Consider the following 25,028-nt stretch of genomic DNA (forward strand, 5'->3'; position numbering starts at 1 on the left):
GAGAGTAGTTAATATTTTGTGACAGTCTTCTGTTTTGTTTTAATCTGTACAACATTTTCTTCTCTCTAAACATTCAGTTTTGTTATCATAGTGAATTCCCTATGTTTTGTGCTATTCTTAATTACAGATTGTTCACTAGCAACTGGTATTAGTGATTAAGAGATTTTATTCCCTTCAAATTTGTAAAATACATAGATGGAACATACGTATTATTATATGTATACTTTCTTTTACCACCTCAACTATATATTTGGTTTAACATCCTGCCACTTTTATTTCATTTATATCATGAGCATTTTATTGTACTGTAAAATTGTCTTTGAAAGGAAGTTTTTAATATTTCATGATATCAGTGTTCTATAACTTAATTTTTTTCTCTATTTCTGGGTGTTTAAATTTTACTTTTACCTATTAAAAATGCTTTGATGAACAGTCTTTTATATATCAGCCTGTCCTTGTCTCTTAGAGTTTTTTAGAATATATTTCTAGAAGTAGAAAAAAGGTATTGATATTTTAAGTATTTATGATACATATTGCCAAATTACTTTCTGTGGGTATTCATTATATAATTATTGAGTTCCTTTTATCTCTCAGGCAGTGGTCTAGGCCCTAGAGACATGACAAAACCCGAAAAGCATGGATGTACTACTCTGTGTGAGAGTATGGCTTCACCACAATAAAACCAGCATTGAATAATACTGATTTCTTAATCTTTGTTGTTTAGGAAAATGAAAAATGATACTTTTTAGTTTGTTGTTCCTAGTTTTTTAGTTGAGAATTTAATCAGATGATTTTATATTTTTCATAGATTATGCCAAGGACTTGAATGGATGATGTCACGACTTAAGATTAGATGATCTCTACTGACCTCTCCTCATAGACTTTGTATAAACGAAGTGCTGGACTTTACCTGAAAGCTGCAAAAATTAATGGTTTAGATATATTTATAATAAACTGATTTAAACTTTTTCTATCAGAAGAAAAATTAAGACCACTTATTTGAAAACAAAGATGAAGTCTCACTTTCCAACCTGCTTTCTCATTAGTTCCTTCCAAAGCAAGGTCTTTAAAGCTGTGATTGCCATTTTTCTCATAATGAATCCTCTCAGGACATTGTGTAGCCTGTGGTAAGTACAAAGGGAGAAGAAGACATTTTTCACTTTAAGAGCTTTATTATCAGTATAACCCTCCCTAGTTGAATGTGTATTCTCTTCGTGTTCCATTAAGTCAAAATACAAATCAGCACAGATACTCAGTTTCCAATACTTTAAAATGTAATGTTAATTATGAGAAGTATTTTGCATAAGGTTGTGTGTATTGTGTATATACCTCAAACTCAAGTTTATGGCTTTGATTATGTTCTAAAGAAAAGCAAAGAACGAAAAAGTAATAATATCCTTAGTTAATGACCATAATGACATGAGTACTGGCATCGCTGTTCAGTGCCATTTTGTGCTTTCCTCTTGTATTCTCTGTATTGTACTAACCAACCCCCAGAATCATTGGGCTGCTCTTAAAAAAAGAAAAGAAAGAAAAGGAGAAAGCTCAACAGTGTGTACCTATTTTTTGTTGATCAGATTATATACATGAAAGCATGTAATCCAGCTGAGTGGAGTATCTGCAAATTTTTGGCTTAATATTATGAATGGACAGAATTACACATTGAGCAATTATCAGATTGGTTCCTTTATTGGATCTGTGCCATCTAAATTTCTGAGAAAATTGTTAATTCGTTAATCAGTCAATCATTAATTGTGATTAAAATTATCAAGTGATTTTTTTTTTCCCAACGTTAATGGGAAGCTGTTGTGTAAAATGTCTGCCCAGAGAAGTATCACTCTATAAATATTAATCAAATAGTTTACCTATAGTCTTCTTAAGTATTGAATTATATGTCAAGCATTTAAAGTGAGTTTGAGATGAAAAGTAAAGCTTATTTTCTAAGCAAGAAAGTTATTTCTTAATTTGAAAATTTCTCATTTTAGGAATTAGGATAGTTTGAGATTTTTGTTTCTACATGTTTCTTTTTATCTTCCTAACACCACATGAATGCATTGACAATTATAAAATACAAACTTTTATGCTTTTAAGAATTGGGTTTAAAAGTTGAACAACATGATACACATTTTTACAGAGAAGTGACTTGGCCCCAAATATGTTTGCTTAGGATATTTTTTTTTTCACTGAAAATGAAAAAATATGATGGTTGAAGGTATTTCTGTTGTAATTTCTGTTGTATCCTAAATGTGTTCAAACGTATTTTTGGGTGCTCTCTTTGTATATGTTTCATGCCCTGAAAATCTGAAGGCTGATCCAAACTGGCATGTTGTAGAATATTGAAGAAAAGAAGTAACTACGTTTAATACCAGCCTTTTAGATTTCATGCAGATGTTGATGAGGAATCATAGTATATATACCACAAGCATTGACAAAACTTGGAAAGTTTCTTTCTGTAATATATAATATACTCAATATCTAAATCCAAGTCAGGCATGAGAGATCAGTGTTTAACAGTGGATGTGTTGTGTGTTATATTACAATGTTCATAATGCAGGTATAATATTTTAATATTTGTCAACTTGCTTTTACAAAAGTAAATTCTAAATTACTAAGCTTTATTCATACGTTCTTACACTTTTTCAAATCACTATGAGTAATTACTTGTTTTGTATTAAAAACTCCCATAAAAACCTAAATCTGTTTTGCAGATGTTGCATTTTCATCAGAGATAAATATTCTGTAAAGTAGTCCGGCAAATTCACATCTACCCTTTTTATCTTTTCATTTGAATAATCACAGCTTAGTCCCGTGGGTTGCTGCTGCCTTGGTTCAGCACTATGTCAGCAAGCTCCCTTCTCAGCAGGGTGCTGGCTAGACTTTATTCTTAGTTGAATGTTTCAAGTGTGCACTACATTGTTAACAGTTGGTTTAGTGTGGGGGCGACTGACATGGCATCATGAGAATGCATGAAATCTTATACCACATTTATAAAACGTGATTTTTTTGTTACATTCTCCCTTTCTAGGTTAAACATTAGAAATAAGGTTTAACCTATATACTTGTACATAAAACCAAAATTACAATGAGAAAAAAATTTTAATTCATGTATGACTATACATCAAGATAATTTAACAGTATTATTTCCAAATACGATGGAGAGCCTCATGAGTAGTGATATTGGCGATTTATATGTAGTTTCAGTAGAATTAAGCAAAGAGCGGTGTTTTTGGTTTTTAATATGCTATTTTGGGTGCAAACAGTCATCTTATTTAGAGTCATTGTGCTCACCTCTGAAAAGAACAAAGCTTCATACCTCTATACCTGTGGCTGGATTCGAATATCCTTGTTTGTTACTAACTTTGAAACTCATATAATTATCCTTGATAATCTTGGTAAAAGTAACCATATGCTATAAGCATTTAAATATGTTTAATTTTGTGATAATAGCATTTACAAAGTATATCTTACACATTATATTGAGGAGTCTAGTTTGAAAATTTTCTGTTCTCTCTTCTTTGGCTCTTAAAATGGGCAAAGAATACAGTGAAGGCAGGTGGCTTGGGGGACAGTAGGAAGTGGGAATGACATTTTGCCTTAAGAATAAAAAAAGTGCTTTAGCACTGCTGACTGGCATTTTTAATGCAGATAGTTAAAGTGATTTTAGAAGTATGGTGTGAAATAGAAGAGTTTCTGTTTTCTGGCCTTTATGAAGTGCCTAATAGGTATTAACAGAAAAGTACAGGGAGCTTGAGGAAAGGCAGGAAGTCCCTGAGATACTCTTTTCTTTTTTGTCTGAGTGTATAGAATTAAGATGCCTAGAAATTGGATTCTGTTGTCCTCTGTCGTGTAGGTCGTTACCTTTCTTGGCTCTGACCACAGCAACCACATACAGTACAGACAACCTCAAAATCTGTTTGTATTAGTGTAAATACAAAAACTGTAAACAACTTTCTAGTTTTCTCTGCAGGCATTTTTGGGAATGTTATCTGTAGTGTATTCTACTTTGTATCTAGAGGATAGCAGTATATCCCAGATTTTTCTGTCGACTTTGGGGTGGTCATCTCTCAATTACCCAGTTGTATCCTGGCGTCAGTCCCTCTTTCAGAGCTGGGTAGAGACAAGGTCTCTTTGCATGACTTATCTTTGACCCCTCCCAACTGTTCAGATATCTCGAACTTCTTGCTGCAGATCAGCTTTGCCATAGCTCAGCCATCCCTTGCTCCCATGTATCTTCATTCACCATCAGCGAAGGTACGTTACGTAGTCCTGGGGGTATTCTAAACTTTGCCTTATAGCCATCATTCCCCAAACCACCAGTTTCTAAGTAGGTTCTCTAGTTCTTTGCTGTCTCCCCACCACTGGCTTGATTTATCAATTTGTACTTGGCTCATTAAAGATTATTGTCAGGGGTTTTGAGTACATCAGAAAACTGGCTTGCTGTGCATACAGCATATAAATGCCAGTAGTAAAATCCTTAATACTATATTTAACATTTTAATGCCTCTCAATTTTAGCTTCCTATGCTGAAAAGTCGATTCAGAAAGATAAGAGAACTACCTAGACTTTGCCAGCTCCTCAAGCTGCTAGTTAGGAATGAAAGGGGTGAAGTTATGTTTATGTTATCTTCCCATTACCAACAATGGATTATGTTTTGGAGGATACCTGTGTAAACAACATGAGTTAGAAAAAGATGCCAAACCAAATTTATATGTAGTGTTTACCCCAAAGACATCCTTAAAACCTATAGCCCACCTTCTATTTTTTTCCTCATGTTTACTTAAAGAACACAAATAAACATTACATGTCTAAAGGAATTAGTAAGGAGAAGCCTATCTTTACAAGATAAACCTGTTAAAAGACCTCAAAATCATCATCCATCATGTGTTGATTCTGTATAGCTGTAGATACAATATAGACATTACTAATTTAAAGTTGCCCCATAACAGAAATAGAACTTCTATCTCATGCTCCCTCAAAGAATGTGTGATAATTTTAAGACCATATTGGTGAAATAAAGGAAAAAAAAATTTAAACTTTGGATGCTAAAAAAAAATGACTTTCTGTTAAACCCTAAAGTGTATAGAATTGTGAGGAAATTGTAATAGGATGCAGTTGGGTTAATTATGCAGTTTTTAAAATCAATTGTCTAGTTGTTACGTATTGTTCTAAAAACTAACTTTATGGTCTTGCCTGCTGGATCTGCTGTTCTTTGAGGAAGATTCCCATAGTCTACACTCCAGAAGTGCCTAAAATTGATTTGTGTGGGATTTTTAGTCCATCTAATAAATTATATGTGTTTTCTGTTGTATTCTATGTGCTTGGTATATTGATGACAAAGCACTGAGGATTTCTAAGTCACAGTTTGTGCTTTATTTGAGTAAAAAACAACAACAAGAAACCTAGATAACAAACCATATTTTAAGAAACATGAGCAAAACCATTTTTTCTCTTTCCCAATAGAAATGTTCTGTTGCCCTTCTGCTAATGTAGAGGCTGGAAAACTGAACCCTATTTCTGTTTTTTTAAAAATAGCTTTCACTCACAGAAAATTACATTGTGTGTTTTAAAACCTTAGTGAAAGTTCATTGCTTATTTGAGTAGTCTCTTAACTCTCCTCATACTTAGTGGTTAATAAATTTGATCATATTGTTTAGATCTTGATCATTTCGTGTGTGTGCATGCCCAAATCCTTCCTCTTTATTTAGATTCTACTTATAAACGAAACTATTTGATAGACTCCTATTATGTTTCTCATTTTTCCCCTTCCCTCTCTCCCTCCCTCCCTTTTTTTTTCCAATCATAGAGTGTGACTCTAAATTCTGGGGGCAGAGACTTGACTATATTTTCAGTGATTTATAATTATATTGTGTTTATATTTCAAATCATGTTGCATGGAAAGTGAAATGTGTACATGATTTTAAATAATTGTATACTATTCTCTTCTCCAAAATTTCTTCCATTGGTGGTATACAGAATTCCTCTAATTATTTTTGCTTAAACTAGTCATTTAGATTGGAGTAGTCTTTACTTATATTATGGCCCTCTATGATTTTTTTGAGAGGAGGTGATACCTGCAGAGCACTTTTAAAAATTTTTTCTGGGTTAATGTTCAAGATAACATTGAGGAGGAAGCTATAATTATGTCTAAGCAGGGCTCTTTTGGTTGCTAGAGATGAGAAAAATGTATACTAATTTTGATTTGTGCTTAAAATACATTTTACTAACAGTATTGATTTTAAATATGACAAATTCTTATAGATCATCTTCCTTCTTTATTGTATTTTCCTAGAGAAGCCTACATGAAAATGTGTTCCAACTCGTCTGTTTGTGTAACTACCCCTCCCAAATTAACCTCTATGTGTATGGATATCATTGAAGCCACATTTAAAACAAAAAGGAATTAGAAAAACTTTCGGAAGTTTTAGGTTGGTTGTATTGGAATTTCTAATATGATAAAAGGTTTTAAGTCAAGCTTTGTATGCACGAAGAGGCAGAAAAATCTGTCTTCTCTCTCTCTTTTCTAGAACTAACGTTTCTCTGTATCCTAAGAAAAGTTTACACTCAAGGAATATTCCTAAAAGTAAGGATCTTGGAGCACTTGAGTGCTTTTATAGTTCATCGCTGCTCATGTGTTAGATACCTAGGGAAATAATGTTTCAGGTCTTTCTTGACAAGACAGCTTCATGGATGGCTGGAGGATATTCCTGGTTTTGCTGAGGTTCGGAGAGAATGGCAGATTGGAAGAGGGACCCCTCCATTGGTAAAGCGGTCTTATTAGCTGCTTTGCAGAGGATATGTTACTTCGTTATACTTATAACAGTGTTCTTATGTCCATAACTCACTAAACTGTCAAGCTCCAGAAATGGAAGGCATTGGTCAGGTGACCAGTGGTAGGACCTTGTTTATTATGAAATTAAGGAATCCTGTCAAGATATGTTTGGGGGGGAATGAAAAATAAGGTTTTACTGGTGAATTTCCATGTTTAATATGTATATTAACTTTTTTTTAAAGTTGCATGTTAATCTGGGATAAAGTGTTGTCTCTGCTTTATGCTTTGAGTAAAAAGGAAAAAAAAAAGATGGGTTAAATTGTTACTATTATGTACTATTACATACACCTTTTCTTTTAAAAGGGGTTAATTATAATTATTATTCACACATCTGTGTTGTCAGTGTTTTTATTCTGATTTATTCTCTAAATGTGTTTAGACTTAGTAATTGTAGCTTTATTTACTGGCCAGGGCTGGGATCTGCTAGGGCAGTTGAAAAAAAGATATGAAAGCTGCATTATGCAAATGACAAAAAGATTGTCCTCACCTTCTTTAGGAACCTTTTTATGGAACTTAGATAATAGAGAGCTTTCTATCTTTTTCTTTTCTTTCTTTCTTTTTTTTTTTTTTTTAAGATTTTATTTATTTATTTGACAGATCACGAGCAGGCAGAGAGAGAGGAGGAAGCAGGCTCCCTGCCGAGCAGAGAGCCCGACTCGACTCAGGTCTTGATCCAAGACCTTGAGACTATGAGCCTAGCCGAAGGTAGAGGTTTTAACCCACTGAGCCATCCAAGTGCCCCTTTCTATCTTTTTCTTCTGGATGTTTGAATTGGACATGAGCCAGTTAAATAGTGACCACTTTATGTAACTAATTTGTCTTAAAATGTGAGGAAAGTTCGGTCATTTAAAGTGAGTATTATTAAACATTCATGTGAATGGTTGATAGTAAACAAGAAAAATTAAGAAAAAAAAGTTGGGAAAGAGGAATCACCCCTCTGCGCACACTTACTTGAATATTGTCTGTCTCCCCTCCATTGGAATATAAGCTCCAGGATAGCCAGTGACTGTGTTGTGTTTACCAATTTTTCTCTCTCCGTGCTAAGCACAGTGCTGAGTATGTAACAGGTGTTCCATTTATATGTGTTGTTAAATGAAAGAATGAGAACTAATAATATTTTTGTGACACCCCCCCCACCATGGATAGGTTTTTCCTAACTTACGTAATTATAGCATTCTGACAGATTTAATTCTTTGTTTTATTGTTACGTTAGTCACCATAAAATACATCATTAGTGGGCGCCTGGGTAGCTCAGTGGGGTAAGCCGCTGCCTTCGGCTCGGGTCGTGATCTCAGGGTCCTGGGATCGAGTCCTGCATTGGGCTCTCTGCTCAGCGGGAAGCCTGCTTCCCTCTCTCTCTCTCTCTCTGCCTGCCTCTCTGCCTACTTGTGATTTCTCTCTGTCAAATAAATAAATAAAATCTTAAAAAAAAATACATCATTAGTTTTTGATGCAGTGTTCTAAGACTCATTGTTTATGCACCACTCCCAGTGCTCCATGCAGTATGTGCCCTCCTGAATACCTACCACGAGGCTCACCCATCCCCCCAGCCCCTTCTCTCTAAAACCCTCAGTTTGGTTCTCAGAGTCATTTAATTCTACCTTAGTTCAAAAAGGATTCAAGGTGACTGTGTTTTTCTTATTAGTTCCTGTGGTATAAATCAAGATTTATTTCCTTAAAAATGGCCTAAAAACATCATGCAGTGCAATAAGTGGTGTATACAAGTTTTATTTATTTGAAATTTTGTGGATCTGCATCTAGGAATGTCAGGAACATACAGAGTTTATTGTAAGCATTTGTAGACATTGAAATGGTAAATGGTACAAAACTCTTTTGGAAAAAAATCTGTCATCGTCTTGATCTTTATGCCCTTTTTTCATTTTTCGCATCTGGAATATCCCTCTTTTGCTACTAAAGTCGCTTTTGTCCCATGAAAATAATGAGATTTTCACAACTTAAAATAGCCTCTGACATTCCTTTTAAGTGTGTCCCTTATGACTGGTACCAGCCTTTGTAATTCTGTGACTTTGACCTGCCTAAGTGACCGGTTATTCACATCACTACATGCCCTGCATTTTAGCAAATCATTCTCTTTTAGCATGGATGAGATCATTTTGAGGCAGTCCCAATGTTTGGGTGCTTCCAGGTGTTGGATTCCCAAATAATATTTTACTATATTTTCATTTTTTTTTTGTACAAGGAACATTGTGAAGGACATAGTCTACTGAGAGCTTTTTTTTCATAGTTGAGAGTATTTTTTTTAAATTTTTTATTTATTTATTTGACAGAGATCACAAGTAGGCAGGCAGAGAGAGGGGGGGGAAGCAGGCTCCCTGCTGAGCAGAGAACCCAATGCGGGACTCCATCCCAGGACCCTAAGATCATGACCTGAGCCGAAGGCAGCGGCTTAACCCACTGAGCCACCCAGGCGCCCAAGAGTATTTTTTTCATAGCAGTATTTCTTTTGGCTAGAATTTCAGAAGTGCAGCTTCTGGATTATGTATGTTGGGGTTTGAGAGAGTGCCTATTCATATTTAATTAATATTTGGATTTTTTATAAACCCTTTCCACTTTAATAACAGGATAAATATGTTGTCCTATTTTGTACTTAATTGTTTATTGATACTATCTTTCTATGTATTTTAGTTTCTTTTGCTTTGTTCACTTATTATTAGAATCTTGGTTTTTTTCTTAGACATCTATTAAATAGTAAATATATTAGTACTTAATGATGATTTTACAGACTTCCCAGTTTGCCCCTTTAATTTTTATATTTTTTAGCATATGTGTTTATTAATGTAAAAAATTACATAGAGAAACATATTTCTTTGAAAACCCAAAAAGAAATGATAAAAAGAAAATTAAAATCACCCATTGTCCCACCATTCTAAGAAGACCAGTATTGATACTTTGGGATGGATATGTGTATGTATATTTGAGTGTATGTTTTCAATATAGAGTTCTAAATGCCCTATAGTTTTCCCACAATATACTATAGACATTTTTCATATATAAAAATTACTTTAATGATGTATTTGCTGTTTGGGTTGTCCCAATTTATTTAGCCAGTCTTCTGTTGGTATACATTAACTTGTTACTTATTTCTTGCTATTAAAAACAATACTGCAAGTAATACTTGAATTTACTTTTCATTCAGTCTACAAGTTGAATTTCTGCATTAGAGTGTATGTACATTTAAAGAACATCCAATTGTCTTCCCCAAAGTTTCCCCACATTCTGGTCAGTTCTTCACTTACACACATGGCCATCTTTATATTAAAACACTTTACACTACATTGACCTGTTCTCACTGTTCATAGGCTGCCACCACTTTACCCAGGCATTTCCAGGTTGTGCGTGTATATTCACTGGTTTCCCCAATCAGCAAAATGCAGGTTTCTGTTATCTTTAGCCTTCAATCTGTTGTGCGAAGCTTACTTGTTAACCTCATCTTAATGTGTCCAACGTGTGCTTATCACTGATTCCTTTTGGGAATAATAGAAGGGAAAAACCTATTAAAAAATACACTTCCAACTGACCTTTTTCAATATTAGGGAAAGATACTCTCCAACATTTCTTATCATCTAGCATTAGATGACCTGTCTTCCTCCTCAGTGATGTTTTCCCAAAAGCATGTTGTCTACAACTGTCAGCCTTCAATGCTAGTCCTTCTACTTTTCTGTTAAAGGTTCTTTGTCTTATAGAAAGTTTATATTCAGTTTAATAATACAGACTGTACTCTCTCTGAATTGTCACTGAATTCCCATTTCATCATTATCTTTGTAAGAAAATGGCTTTTGATCGACAAGATTTTAAGATTCAGGAGCACATCTTTGCATATTTCAAGTAATACCTGTTTCATTTTTTTAAGTTTCATCCCCAGGCGAAGAGTGATACCTCACCTGTATAATTACATTTATTTGGTTACAACTGAGTTTGAACTCTTCATGAATTTTTGGTTATTTTATTTTATATAAAATTTTCAGTGTCCTTTGTACATTTTGCTACTGGCTATGTGAAAGTTTAAAGAATATTAATCTTTTGCCATGTGTCATTAAACTTTCTATTTTGTTTTGTGATATCTGAAGTTGGTCTCATGAGAAGTCAAAATTTTAGTTAAATATGTTAGCCTTTCTTTATGGTCTATGTTTCTTGTTCAGAATTTTTGTGTGGAGGGACGCCTGGGTGGCTCAGTTGGTTAAGCAGCTGCCTTCGGCTCAGGTCATGATCCCATCGTCCTGGGATCGAGTCCGACATCGGGCTCCTTGCTCCGCAGGGAACCTGCTTCTCTCTCTGACTCTGTCTGCCACTCTGCCTGTGCTTGCTCTCTCTCCCTCTCTGACAAATAAATAAATAAAATCTAAAAAAAAAACTTTTTTTGTGTGGAGAAGATGGAAAATACCACAGCTGATGGTTACAGGATATTTTTATCTATCCTCTGAGTGGATGATAGTGACTACTTCTTTTTTCCCCTTAGTAAACAGTTTACGGTAAATGTGATGGGATTGATAGAGAGCTGGTTGGCTATTTGAGCTGTTGGAATACATATCCTACATTTTGTTCAAGTGTGTATAGATTTTGACTTTCTGCAGACCCTGCCTAAGCCCTACATTGAATACAGTTCAGATGTAAAAATTAGTGTTGGAAGTTTTCTGTTAAATCATTCAAAAAATAAATTCAGTGTCCATCTGTTTGACCAAAATGTTAAGGAATTTGTTAAATTTTATGATGAAACGTGCCATTAAAATTTTTTTTACAAAGAGACTTTAGTAATATGGGGAAATGATGATTGTGACGTGAAATGGGGGGGAAGCATGCAAACTTTTAAATCTAATATCAACTATGGAAAGTAAGTATAGAAAAAAGAAAGGAAGAAAATAACATTACAGATTGTTGTAAGCCAATAGCATTACGATTGATATTTTTCTGGTCTTTTGTGCTTTTGTGTATGTAAATATTTATCAAGCATACTACATTAATAATTAGAAAACAGTTTTGGATATTTTTGTTTGTTTTTAGAATCATTTTAATTGGGAAGGAATACAAAAATGGTTTTTAATTTATGAGTAAATGAGATGCTCTTGGGTTTTGTTTCTTGTTCCTCTAATACTACATTTGGGGGCATTATGAAGAGAGATCAAGATGATTAATAAAAATCAATTAGCTAATGCAATGCCAGTTGCAAACTCAGTGCAAGGCTGAATGATTTTGATAGGATTTTCATCAATCATTGTGGTTGTAGAAAGATTAACTACTCTTCCAGTTTATTACTTGGTGTTTGTTTTTGAAGAATGTTTGAGCATATCTTTACTCATATGGTTATTTTGAAGAAGATACAAGCAAAATGCAGTAAGAATTAGAAGAAAGGTATCCTTTCCAGGGGGGTTCAAGAAGGTTTCATATAAACAGGATGGTATTGTAAACTAGACCTGGACTGCGCTTACAGCCTCGATTGTAAGCGCAGTCCTGCTCCTATTGTATGCCTGGCTTTATGCATGCTGGCATGTTTTAAGACCTCAACTTCATCGGTTTTCAAAACCTTTTTAGCAATGAGCCCTTTTTTCACAGGGTTCATTGTTCTGTGGAACCCTTGTGTAAAAAACAAAGTTGATGTTTTATTTCAGTGCAGTTTCTGTTAGATGCCATATTTACTGGTTAAAAACAAAAACAGTGTAATTAAAATTTAATTAAAAATTTACACTTATTTTTAAATTGATTAGTGTTTCACATTAATCAACTTTTGAAAGTCAGAAAATAATTGACAAAAAGATTGATTTCCTATAGATAGAAATGACAAATTTGAAGTTAATAGCTTACAGTGCATACTAGTGGTACTAACATTTTAGCTTTATGTTAATAAAACTTTAACTGGTTTTTAGGGAAAGTGGTAGTCATTTTTTCAAGAAAATGTAAGATCTTTTTCAGATTACAAAATCACCTGCCTATTTTTGTACTTAAGAAAGTTATTTACAGTTTAATGGACTGCTTTACTAATATTTGTCAGATGAGAACCTTTAATAAAAGATGTGAGTTGATTTTCTACAACATGTTTTCCGTGGTGAATGTGGCTCGCAAATATTTTCCTCTTTTCTTTTATTATTTGATTAAATAAGTCATTTGATTAGGCAAAATCATTTGTTACCCCTTAAAATGAATGTTAGAGCCCATTCATGAAAAAGCAAAATTGATAACATGAATAAAGGTCAGAAGGGAATGACACCAAATGGTTAACAGTGGACAGTGGCTTTTTTTTTTTTTTAAGATTTTATTTATTTATTTGACAGAGACACAGCAAGATAGAGAAGAGAAGCAGGGGGAGAGGGAGAAGCAGTCTTTCCAATGAGCAGGGAGCTGGATGTGGGGTTCGATCCCAGGATTGTGACCTGAACAGAAGGTTCAGCCACGACTCAGCAATGACTGAGCCACCCAGGTGCCCCTAATAGTGGGTTTTCTAAGGAATGAGATTATTCACAGTCTGAGTTTTATACCAGGTGTAAAAATAACTTTGTTATAACAAATTTTTTTAATTTAATAATTATTTGAATAGTTACAATTAGCATGAAATTAATTATAGTAAATAGTATGTTAATTATATTATTGATAGTAAGTTGGGATGCAAAAGTATAAGAAATACAAGTATACCTAATGAATAATGAATATAAACAAATATAATTTTCTACTTAGTATCAAAATTAATACACTGAAAATTAGAACACAAGTTAACACTTTAAATGTTAATTGTAAATGTATTAAAATTAAAACTGCTTTTACTTTAAAAGGGGATTCAGGTAATTCGTTATAAACTTTCTTTTGATTTTAAGCTGCCAACTGATACAGTGCAGAAGTGATAACTTTCTGAATACTGTTACTATAAACAAACATCTCTTGGGTTCCTGCAATGTGAAAAGGAGCCAAATGTGATGATTGTGGTCTTATTCAAGGACAGAGTGCTGATGATATCATTTCCATAGACAGTACAATGCTGCAGCTGGCTCTTGTCAGTCTAGGAAGAGAGCTCACTTAAAAAAAGACCATGAAGTAATTTGCAATTCAGGGGCAATATTTTAAAGGAAGTGAGCTGGAAATCTACTTGTTAAAAAGAAACCTTGTAGAGTTTTTTTTTTTTTTCTTTACTATTTTTGTCTCTTTAAAGTGTAACCATACTAATTTGCGTAGCTCATCTTAGGAATTCAGAAAACGGGGACAGTGTTCAGTATTTTACTTTTTGGATGCATGGATGCATTTTGGATGCATTTTACTTTTTGGATGCATAGAGTAAGACCGTGGAGGGGGAAGGTTATATAGGTGTTATTCAAACCAACATTGCTAATTTCATTTAAGACATTTAAGAACTGCGTTTCAGAGATAGCTTTCTGTCCCCTCCAGTGTCAGGCTGACAAGCGTGTAAATACACAAGTCCCAGTGGCTTGTAAGCAGAGTCAGTATTCTCACCTTACTTGGCTCAAGGGAAACACAAGTGAAGTAGCATAGCTAATTTTCTTAGGACAATATTTTGGCTACAAATTATTTTTTGATACTGTATTGATCTTCTCACCCCCTTTTCTAGTGCCCCAAATTGTGTCCTTCGGCTTCCTATATACAATAGCAAAATAAAATTAAACAGATACCTGTACCTGTCATGTCTTAGAAACTGTACATCATGGACGTAGAGTATGAAATAATGTATGTTCCAAGGTGGTTTATCTGGGGTGGGGTGGGGGGGAGGGTGAGATCTGTGAATAAATGGCTTCTGCAGTATTAGAAACTTAACAAGGATTTCTGCTTTTAGGCTTGAAATTTCCAAGTTATATACTTTTGGAATGGCCCAAAGACCTGTAAGAAGCAGATCTGTTCCAGAACACCTCTCCCTTTTATTAGCTGCTAAGCTAACAAGCTTGGTTTTTCCTGCGATATTTTTTCATATTTTGCCTACTGCCTTTTTTATCCCTGCATCGTGGGCATTTCTCAAGACATGCCGCCACTCTCTGCTGCTTGAAATCATCTAAGGTCTTACCAAACCTCCTCCTCCATCCTTGACCTTTTGTTCTTTATTTAGACTTAGGTCACCTACTGACTCATGTTCCCTATGTGGTTGTTCAGATGATGTCTGAAATGTGATGTGTACTACAGAAAGAACTCCCCATCCCTTACCAACCACCTCCTGTTTCCTTCTTCCCACTTTCCCCAGATTGGAGCACCATTGATCTTCTCATCCTGCTAAGTAACAGCCTCCTTAAATGGAATGGCCTCTTCCTCCTGCAAACTTTGTTACCACTAAGTTTCTTTCCTTCTTTTAAAATCCCAACCAACAAAGTTTTGGAAGGCTTCTAAATTGAACTCATGAAACTACTCTTCAGTTTGCTCTCAAAATACCACTCAAGTTATTTAATCAGTTATAGTGTTAACAAAACTGCTGGTATAACACATACTTTTAAATGACAGATTTAGTAGAACAATAGCAACATTATTTCAAATGTATAATTTCTGCTAATTACACATTTAAGTTAATAATGTTCTGAATGCACATTTGTCTTGAATTCCCTGACCATTCAACAATAATGGGATTAGAACAATTTTAAGGTGGTGTTTGAAAGTAAATGGATAGGGAACAGCTCTGAGTTAAACTTTTTAACATACATTTAGAGATTTTCTAGTCGTCCAAACTTTTATTCTTTCCTCCTTCAAATACTGGAACAACCTAGGGGCACCTGGGTGGCTCAGTTGTTAAAATTAAGCATCTGACTTCTGCTCAGGTCATGATCTCAGGGCCCGGGGATTGCCCTGCATTGGGTTCTGCACTCAATGGGGAGTATGCTTGTCTCTCTCATTCTGCCCTTCTCCCCTGCTCATGCTTGCTCTCTCAAATATATCAACAAAATCTTTTTAAAAAATTTTTTAGAATCACCTTAATGAGCTTATTGAGTCTTTTTGTGTGTAAGAACCAGAAATCCCATAAAAGGATCAGATGCTTCTGAATTCAACTGGCTAATTTTCCACAGATTTGCCTATAAACCAATTCTTTTCTTTCTGGTATTCTTCTTAGCCACTTCTCTTTACAACAGAAGAAGCTGGAGATTCCTCTAAGTTGTTTATTTTTCCCATAATTGTGCAGGGCAGGTGTTCCAGTTTGAAGGCCACGTCCTTCTCTCTTGTGGCTCCACCATCTGGAAGGTCTCTCTGTCACCTACATCAATCCTGAAGAAGACCAGAGAACATGGAGGAGACATGTCTGCTTCTTAAAGGGCTCAGCCCTAGAAGTAGAATGCCTCACTTTCTTTCACCTTGATGGGCAAGAGCTGGCCATGTGGCCACTCCTGAGATGCGAGAGAGGCCGGGAAGTGGGGCATCCCCTTCTTTGTTACCCCCGTATCAAAATGGGAAGTATGGGGTTTGGTTTGCTCTCCTATCTTGGACATTTGGACAAGAAACTATAATACCACAGAGAATACCTCTAATTCAGGTAACTCCAAGTGGGGGACAGGTCAAGAGCAGCTTTGGGGAGGAGACGGCATTTGAGCTGTCTTGAAAGAAGCATGTAAACTAACCAGATGAAGAAAAGATAAAAGATTTTAGGCAGAGAAAACACATGCAAAAGGTAAGGAAGTATGAAGGAATATGGCCTAGTAAAGGGACAAAAGTAGTATAATGTAGGTGGATTGTATCATGGAACCATGATAAAAATGTGAGCCAGGAGATGTGGCAAAGACTGAGTCCAAAGGCAAAATTATGTATTCAAGAGATTTTTTTCAGATGTATAATCCACAAGGTTTGGAATGAGATGTGACCTCAAAGGGGGAGCAATAGGCAGGTCCCTGAGGGTCTAAAACACCACGTGACAGGCAGAGGGAGTAGCAAGTGCAAAGCCTCAGATGGGAGGGGGTTGGCACGTTGGAAGAAAACAAAGGCTTCAGGCCGAGGAGCATATGTGGAGGAGCTGAGGTCTGAGAGGTCAGAAGAGGCCACGTCACCAAGGGCCCTTGTAAACCATAAGAAAAGTTTGGATTTTCTTGTAAATCCAGTAGAAAATTACTGGAAATTTTTTAGTAGGGAGTGAGCTCTTTGTATAATAAGCCTACGCTAAGGACACATGTCTTTATTCAGTCATAATGAACGTATTCTCCCCCAAAATAGAGTTTTCTAAGTGGTATATGTCAATGTAATGTACTAGTGTGGAACTTACAATTTTAGAATGCCATTGATACGTTTATTTGAATTAATATTCTCAGCTGTCTCATGGTGAGAAAAACAAGTTCACATACAACAGGAATAGGCAAAGACAACAGGTATAGGGAGAGAAGGGAATGAGAAAATGCTGAATGGTGCTAATCTTTTTTTTTTCTTTTTTAAACGAAGCATTTTGGGTATGGTTTTGCAAAAGCCAAGCCAAAATTCAGTGTTGGGGGAAGTCCCCTGCAGGAAAGTTTCCCTCATGTAAGATAATGGCATCATTTCTCCCAAAGGCTGCGCCCTGATTTTCTTGGTGATACACACAAACAAAACTCCTGCTTCTAAATAGGAATCTGGGACATGATAATCAGAAAATGCTCTTTTCACAAGCATCTTCATTAGACTCAAGGAATAGTTCTAGAAAAAGGGGAAAGTGTCAGGTTCTAGAGCAAACTTTGACACAGTCCCCTGTAGAATGGGATGTGAGGGGCATTTCTGCAAGGATTTCCCCATTCAACATGCCTCCCTGCAACCCCTCACTAATCCCAAGAACTTTCCAAAGGGCTTGGTATTAACAAGTCATTCTGTTGGTTGGGGTGAGATTTTTATCTCTTGGGGTACAGGGGGGATATCCTTACCTGACATGGTAGATACACTAGTAAGTGAAGAATAGGAATCCCATCTGCAGCGTCTCCCAAGGCACTAACTCAGCACACCGGCAGTGCTCCTCATCCAAGTAGCGCAGCACTTGAGTGGACAAGTCAGGTCATCTCCACTTTCCTCTTTACATCCCCAGCAGACAAAACCCTGCCTCATAATGGGAAAAAAAAAAAAAAAAAAGCTATGGGGTATGAACTTCTTGATTTTCCTGCCCTCTTAACTACATATTTATCTTCCTCTGCCGGTTTTTGAGAATTTGTTTCCTTTGCTCATGGAGACTGATTCAAGGCTCCTTACATAACTGTACTCTTGGTTCCATATCCTGTTGCATTAATTCTTTGTTTGCTTCCTTCATTCCAAAACATTTTCTTGAACACCTGATATGTGCATGCCACTGTGCTCAATGCCGGGAATATATATGCGAAAAGATGATCATGGTCAGTTTTAACAAGAGGAACCTTGATTGGATTTTAGATCTCTTTCTCTTAAATGCACCATCTCTACAATCTAAAACCACATCTAATTCTCTTCCTATTACGAATAGAAAAAAATTTAATGTCTCTTGACTTTATGCCCTCTTGTTACTACTTATCACTTTATCACGTTCCTCCCTTATCAGCCATGCTTCTCGAGAAAATATACTGTAGTTGTTTCTAAAATTTAAGTTCACATGAACTACTTTTTTTTTTTTAAGATTTTATTTATTTGAAAGAGAGAATGAGAGGGGGAGAAGGTCAGGGGGAGAAGCAAACTCCCTGTGGAGCTGGAAGCGTGATGGGGGACTCAATCCCAGGACTCCAGGATCATGACCCGAGCCAAAGGCAGTCGCTCAACAAACTGAGCCACCCAGGCGCCCCTCACATGAACTACTTTTAAAGAAACTTGATTCATATTTGTACCCTATAAAAAAATGAATTCAAATGGGATATAGACCTAATTATAAAACTCAAAATACATGGGATATAGACCTAATTAAAACTCAAAATTGGATATAGACCTAACTATAAAACTTAAAACTGGGTCACTTGCTTGAGTCAGTTGGTTAAGCATCTAACTTTTGGTTTCGGTTCAGGTCATGATTTCAAGCCCTACATCAGGCTCTGCACGCAGCATGGAGTCTGTGTGAGAGATTCTCCCTCTCTCTCTGCCCCCCCACCTTGCACTCTCATTCTCAAAAAGAAACAAAATCTCTTTTTTTAAAAAAAGAAAAAATTACTAAAAGCCAGTGGTTTGTATGATATGTGAATTATATCGCAATAAAGTTGTCTTAGAATTAGGTAATAAAAAATAAAAAAGAAATAAAAAAACTTAAAACTATTGAACTTCATAAGAAAACCCAGAAGAAAATCTTTGTGAACTTGGAATAGGCAAATATTTGTTAAATATACTAACAAAATATGTGGCACAAAAGAAAAAATTTTACAAGTTGGGCTTCATCAAAATGAAGAACTGTTCTTTGAAAGACACTGATAAGGAAAAGAAAGATAAGCCACATACTGGGGCATGGTATTTGTAAATCACATATCTTATAAAGAACTTGTATCCTGAATACATAACTCAAAACTCAACACCAAAAACATAAACAACTCAGTTAACAAATAGGCAAAAGATCTGAACACATTTCACTAAAGAAGACATACAGAATGACATGTAAACACATGAAAAGGTGTTCAACAGCATTAGTCATTAGGAAAACACAAAACCACAAGGAGTTCCCATTACATACCCACTAGAATTGCTAAAATTGAAAGGACTGACTAAACCAGGTGTTGGTAAGGATGAGAAAGAACTAGAACTCTTATATTGCTAGTGGGAATATAAAATAGCACAACCACTTTGGAAAACAGTTGATCCGTTTCTCAGAAAGTCGACCCTACGCTCTATTATATGACTTACCTATTTCACTACTAGGCATTTTACCCAAGTGAAAACAAATGAAACAAAACATATGCCCATACGAAGACTTGGACACAAATGTTCAGAGCAGCTTTATTTGTGAGAGTCCAAACCTGGAAACAACCCAAAGGTCCCTCCTCAGATGCATGGATAAACAAATCATGCTATAGCCATACAGTGGACTACTACTTGGCAAGAAAAAGGAATAAACTTGCTGCATAAACCAACAAGCATGGATCTTAAAATTATGCTTGGTGTATGCCAGGCTAAAAAGAGTCCATGCTCTATGATTCCATTTCTATAAATGGTCAGTAGCTGTCTGGGACTGGAGGAGGTGTAGGAAGTGGTATTATAAAGGTGGGATTATAAAGAAGTAGGATTATAAAGTGGCATGAGGGAACATCATGGGATGATGGATAAGTTCATTTTTATAGTGATGACAGTTTCATGAGTGTACTGTACATATGTCAGAACTCATCAAATGTGTGTCCTTTAATATGTGTGATGCACTACATGTCAATTATACCTCAACAAAGATATTTTCTAAGAGGTTACAAAATGTTCAAATTCCATTAATACGATAGTTTGCAAAAGCACAATTATAGGGACAAAAATTGGCATGGGGGACATTTTTGGAATGATGAAACTGTTCTACGTTTTGATAGTGTTGTCCGCATGACAATATGCGTTTGTCAGAATTCATAGGGTTGTACACTAGAGGGGAAATTTTACTCTATATAAATCATGCCTTAAATTTTAAAATAGAAAATGAAATAATTCAATGAACAAGTGTTTTTATTAAAATTCCAGACAGTAGTACACATTTAAATCAAGTATATTTTTATAAATGTTTATTATTTATACATTTAAACCAAAATATCTGTACAAATAAAAATTTAAAAACTCAAGTCAATCACATAAAGTGGTTGGTATAGTGCATGCCCTAAAATAATAATAAATGTTAATATTATACATCCTTGTCCTCTTACTGTAAGAGCCACCACCCCCACAATCTTTGCTAGTATTTTTGCTTTCTATTTCCCATTAAGATTCAAGGATAGCCTTGCTTAATTGGAGGAGGTACTCCGAACTGTGACCATTCTCTTCTTAACCTCCCTTAAAATTCAAGAAATAGCCATGTGGCATAATTTCACCTGGGATCTCCATAGGCAACGATTGCTTTTTATTTAAAGTTAAGTGGAATAAATTTGAATGACTTACGAGCTCCTGGGCAAGCAGAATTTGTCCTTGATAGAAAAAAACGACTACCACATAATTTTTAGGAGGAAAAGGATACTGAATTGGAATGTATTTTTGGCCATACAGATTCCACAAAATTTGTTCTCTACTGAATCTCTAGTCATCTAGGTGAAAAGTGGATTTCCAAGAAGGAGGGGAGTACATAGTGGTGCTGTGTGGAGAAGAATGACCTTGCCCTCAGACCTTGTCTCTGGAGGGGAGTTGTAGGCTGGTGGCGACCAGCCAGCTTTCCAGCTGGACTCAGTGTTGAATCTCCATCCCTTACTGGTTGTACGACTGGGAACAGATTATTCTCTTAGCCAGCCCTCGTAGCTTTGCTTTTGTTCACAAATGGGAATAACATCTACTTTATATGAGGATTCACTTAGGTCATACAGGTGTGGAGGAAAGAAAATGTGATTTCAAAACCTAATTTCAGATGCTCCTTCTGATGTATGCTTTTGATTAGGAACCGTTGTTGAAGGGCTGTTTACCTCTGAGAGGCAAAGCCACACACCCATCTGGATGGGAGAGGGGGAGATTAAGTGGGTAGTAAAGGTAACCTGCTCTAAGTAGTGAAGTGATGGGACTTTAACATTTTCTCCCTGAAACCCAAGAAAAGGAGTTTGCACCCTGGACCTAGAGGGAAAAGATATGGGGGACAAGCCCAGAGTGCTCTTTGCAACAGGCAGAGTGGATCATCAAGTGAGGTTGGCTTTTTCTTTGGTTCTCCGGCTTTTTGTTACCCTTCCCCAGGTCGGTGACAAAGCATTACAGCTTCCTTAGACTTGTATTAGCACTGCTTGGGGGACTTGAGAGAAGGTCATGTTCAGGGCAACCTGGGGTAGCCCACAGAATGGCAATAGACAAGTTCTAGAGCACGGAGCAGAAGCAAGAGGTGAGAGGAACCACCAGGAGAGTGGTCCTCCGACGTGTTAAGGATGGAGCTAGATTCTCCTAGCTGTTTTGTATATTTGTATTTTATTGTCTCTGTATTCCTGTGATCCCAGAGAGCCAAAGGATCTAGGGGAAAAAGAAGTGCACTCTCTCCTTCCCCCACTTAGTAAAAGATCCTGCCAGCTCAAGCCTGCACTATTACTTTGCCTCTGAACTAGCTTCTCTGCATTTTCTGTTGTCCCTTCCAATCCATTCTTTATACAATTGCCAGAACATATTTAATGCAAAGTGGATGAATCTTAAATGTTTTCACTGGCTTCCTAATTCTACCTCGACTCAAGTCACTGCTATTGCCTTTGACCTGTAATGTCTGCATCCTTTGCCTCCACTTCCCTGAGCAGCCTCACATGGTACCCAGCAGCCCCCTTCACTACCAGTGCTCTAGGACCCTCAGGGTGTGAACTTGGTCTTCTCTCTTCCTGAAGTCCTCCTCCTCCTCCTGTTCTGCACATGTCTGGCTCACCCCACTTTTTTTTGGTTTAGTACCTGAAACTTAGTAAGCACTCGATAAATTCTTAAAGGATGAATGAATGAACATGTATCCAAAGTAACGGCGTCCAATAGAAACACAATGTGAGCCACAACTGTAATTTCAAAGTGTATAGTAGCCACACGAGAGCGTGTAAAAAGAAACTGTAAAATTAACAAAGCATTTTATTTATCCATTATATGCAAAATCTTATCATTGCAACATGTAATCAATATCAAAACTATAAATGAGATATTTTACATTTTTTCGTACTAAGTTTTCAGAACCTGTTGTGTATTTTTACACTTACAGCACATCTCCATTTGAACTGGCCATATTTCAAGTGCTTAATAGCCAGATGTGGCAATTGGTCCTATATGGAAGGTGCAGGTCTCAAGCATGCTAGTTCCTAATATATGGTAGCTGTTGGATAAAAATGATGCAGAGCTGCAGAGGAAGAAAGACCTATCTTAAGAGCTGTGGGGAAGAGCTGTGCCCACTGGCCAAGTCGACAGGACGGGGCTCACTCACCTGCTAACGTCTGGAACTGCAGCGAGACTATGAGTGCCCAGATGGATGAGTAAGACAATGGATCCAGAGTGAAGTGGACATCTGTGCCAATGCCCTTGCCTTCTAAGATACCCGTGGAGAGCAGAGGACAGCAAAAGAGCAACAGGCTTCTTGCATGAGTGGGAGGAGAGAGTGGGCAGCAGGCTCTGCTGGGAAGGCCTCCGCCAGTAGAATGTCTCAAGATGGAATCCCTCCAGACGCCATCAAAGATCTTGCAGAAACATACTGTTCCTGGGATTTGTTGGTGGCAGAATATGTAACGTGGATTTTATTTTCTCCTACAAAATTCCTTCCACTAATTTGTGGCCAGCATGCTTCCAGTTAGGATGCTGGAACTAGATAACCAGGCTGTCTACTGAAAAGAGTTTTATCCAGGTTTCTGGGCAGGAAACTGTCCCCTACAAAGTAACTTTTAGATTTAAGCCGCTCACTAAATAATTCAGCATCATATCTGCGGCACAGTGCTTTGGGAAGAAATCCGTTATGTATATTTAAAACTCAGTTTCGATACTGGGAGAGTAGAAGGTGTGTAGTGCAGAGAGATAAGCCACTTACTCTGGTATCCAAAGCAAAAACCTGTCTCCCACTCATATTTGACTAATGATTCTGTTTCATGGCTCAGTGCCTTGTCTCCTGTCGCTGCGAATTCCTGAAGCAGAAGGACAAAAGAGCAATTACTGCCAAGCCACCAAACCCATCTCCTTGCTCTTGAGAAGCAGTCTGAGTGGTGAATTCTGACTCATTTTGCAGGGAGAGTTCCCAGAAGCATCGGCGGAGCATCTGACAGCAGGGCTTTGTTTAGAATATGTAAGGGAGAATTCCACACTGCAGATACAAGAATCCAGCCCGCAGCTCAGAGTGAAAAACTTGAACATTTTGATTTCTCCAGAAAATGAAGACCCTTCCCCCAAATTTCAAAGAACATCTCTCAGTACTAATTTTGTTGGAGACCTATTACTTACAGAAGGTACAGTACTTCTGCTAAGAGCTTTCCAAGGCAGGAGTAAGGAAGGTAAAGGGTCCCAAGGAAGAGTTCCCCAGCACCAAGATCACTGCTAACTTGATAAAATATCAGCTGTTATTTGACAACAAACAGAAACACAGCATGAAAACACAACTGTTCCTTTCAGACTGTATTAATAGAAAAATAGGGTAAACAAGAAAGATTAGTACAAGAATGTTCTACCAAGCAGATCCAATTTCTCTAAGGAAATGTTAATCCCTCTTCACTACAGGCTTTCACATTAAAATAAAATGAGTCATTATTGTATCACGGATTATTTTATTTTGTTTTATCACGGATTATTTTAAGAGATTTTATCAAGGTTAGCAGGTGTAGAGTCAAATGAGTCTTTTAATTTTTTTTCCCCTTCAAATATTCCTAAAGAACATTACAGATATATTTTTAATGAGATAAAACATTAAAATACACTTAAAGATTCTTATGGGCTCCTCACCCATTTCATTCCTCTTTTTCCAGTAAACTTAAACTCTTATTATGTCTCAGTTCCTTGCAAGTTTTTCCACTTGCTATATATGTACATATCTATGGATGAAATACAGTATTGCTTTTGCATATTTTAAGTTTTAAATAAATGGTAGCCACTGCTAATAACTTGTGTCTTGCAGAAATTTCTATGAATATATAAGCATGTACACACACTCTCTCTCATTCCTGCACCTAGTGTTTTTCACTTAATGGATCTTAGGTAACTTTTGATATTCACCCAAATAGATCAGCTGTTGCTCTAAGTATCCCATATTAGATGTACCTTAATTTATTATCCCAATTTCTTATTGATGGGCACCTAAGTTGTTTACTTTCCTCTATTGCAAACAAGTGGCATCTAAGTTGTTTACTTTCCTCTGTTGTATTACAAATATTGCTGAAGATATTTCTATGTACTCATAAAAGTTTATCTGTGACCCAAATTTCAAAGGGTGTGTTCATTTTAAAGTTTGACAGACATAACTAATTTGCCCTTCAAAGCATGAGAGTGCTTATTTTCGTATATTCTGGGTTTTATCAAATGATTTAATGTTAGGCATTAAAAATGGCATTTTATTGCTTCAATTTGTACTTCCTTAACTATGTGTGAGATTATAAATTTTTTTCACTTATTGACCCCTTATGTATTTTTTTCCTTTGAACTGCCTATTCACAGCCTTTTCTCATTTTTTAACTGAATTTCTTTTTCAAATTGCTATGAGTGTTTTTGTATATTGGGGAAATTAACCCCA

General features: G+C 36.2%; 1 protein-coding gene and 1 long non-coding RNA gene across 2 annotated transcripts in view; one reads left to right on the top strand and one right to left on the bottom strand.

The window, feature by feature from the left end:
- The window catches only part of ARL5A (ARF like GTPase 5A), a 31,825-nt gene extending 24,666 nt beyond the window's left edge, over positions 1-7,159 (top strand). Inside the window, exon 6 of the mRNA XM_082689952.1 lies at positions 809-7,159. Within this exon, the coding sequence (XP_082546078.1) occupies positions 809-857 (49 nt within the window). The 3' untranslated portion in view covers positions 858-7,159. The remainder of the gene's footprint in view (positions 1-808) is intronic.
- Positions 1-25,028, bottom strand: part of LOC309843934 — a 1,014,078-nt gene that overhangs the window by 456,179 nt on the left and 532,871 nt on the right. The window lies entirely within an intron of this gene.

This window comes from Mustela nivalis, assembly GCF_964662115.1.
Source record: "Mustela nivalis genome assembly, chromosome: 11".
Taxonomy (NCBI): domain Eukaryota; kingdom Metazoa; phylum Chordata; class Mammalia; order Carnivora; family Mustelidae; genus Mustela; species Mustela nivalis.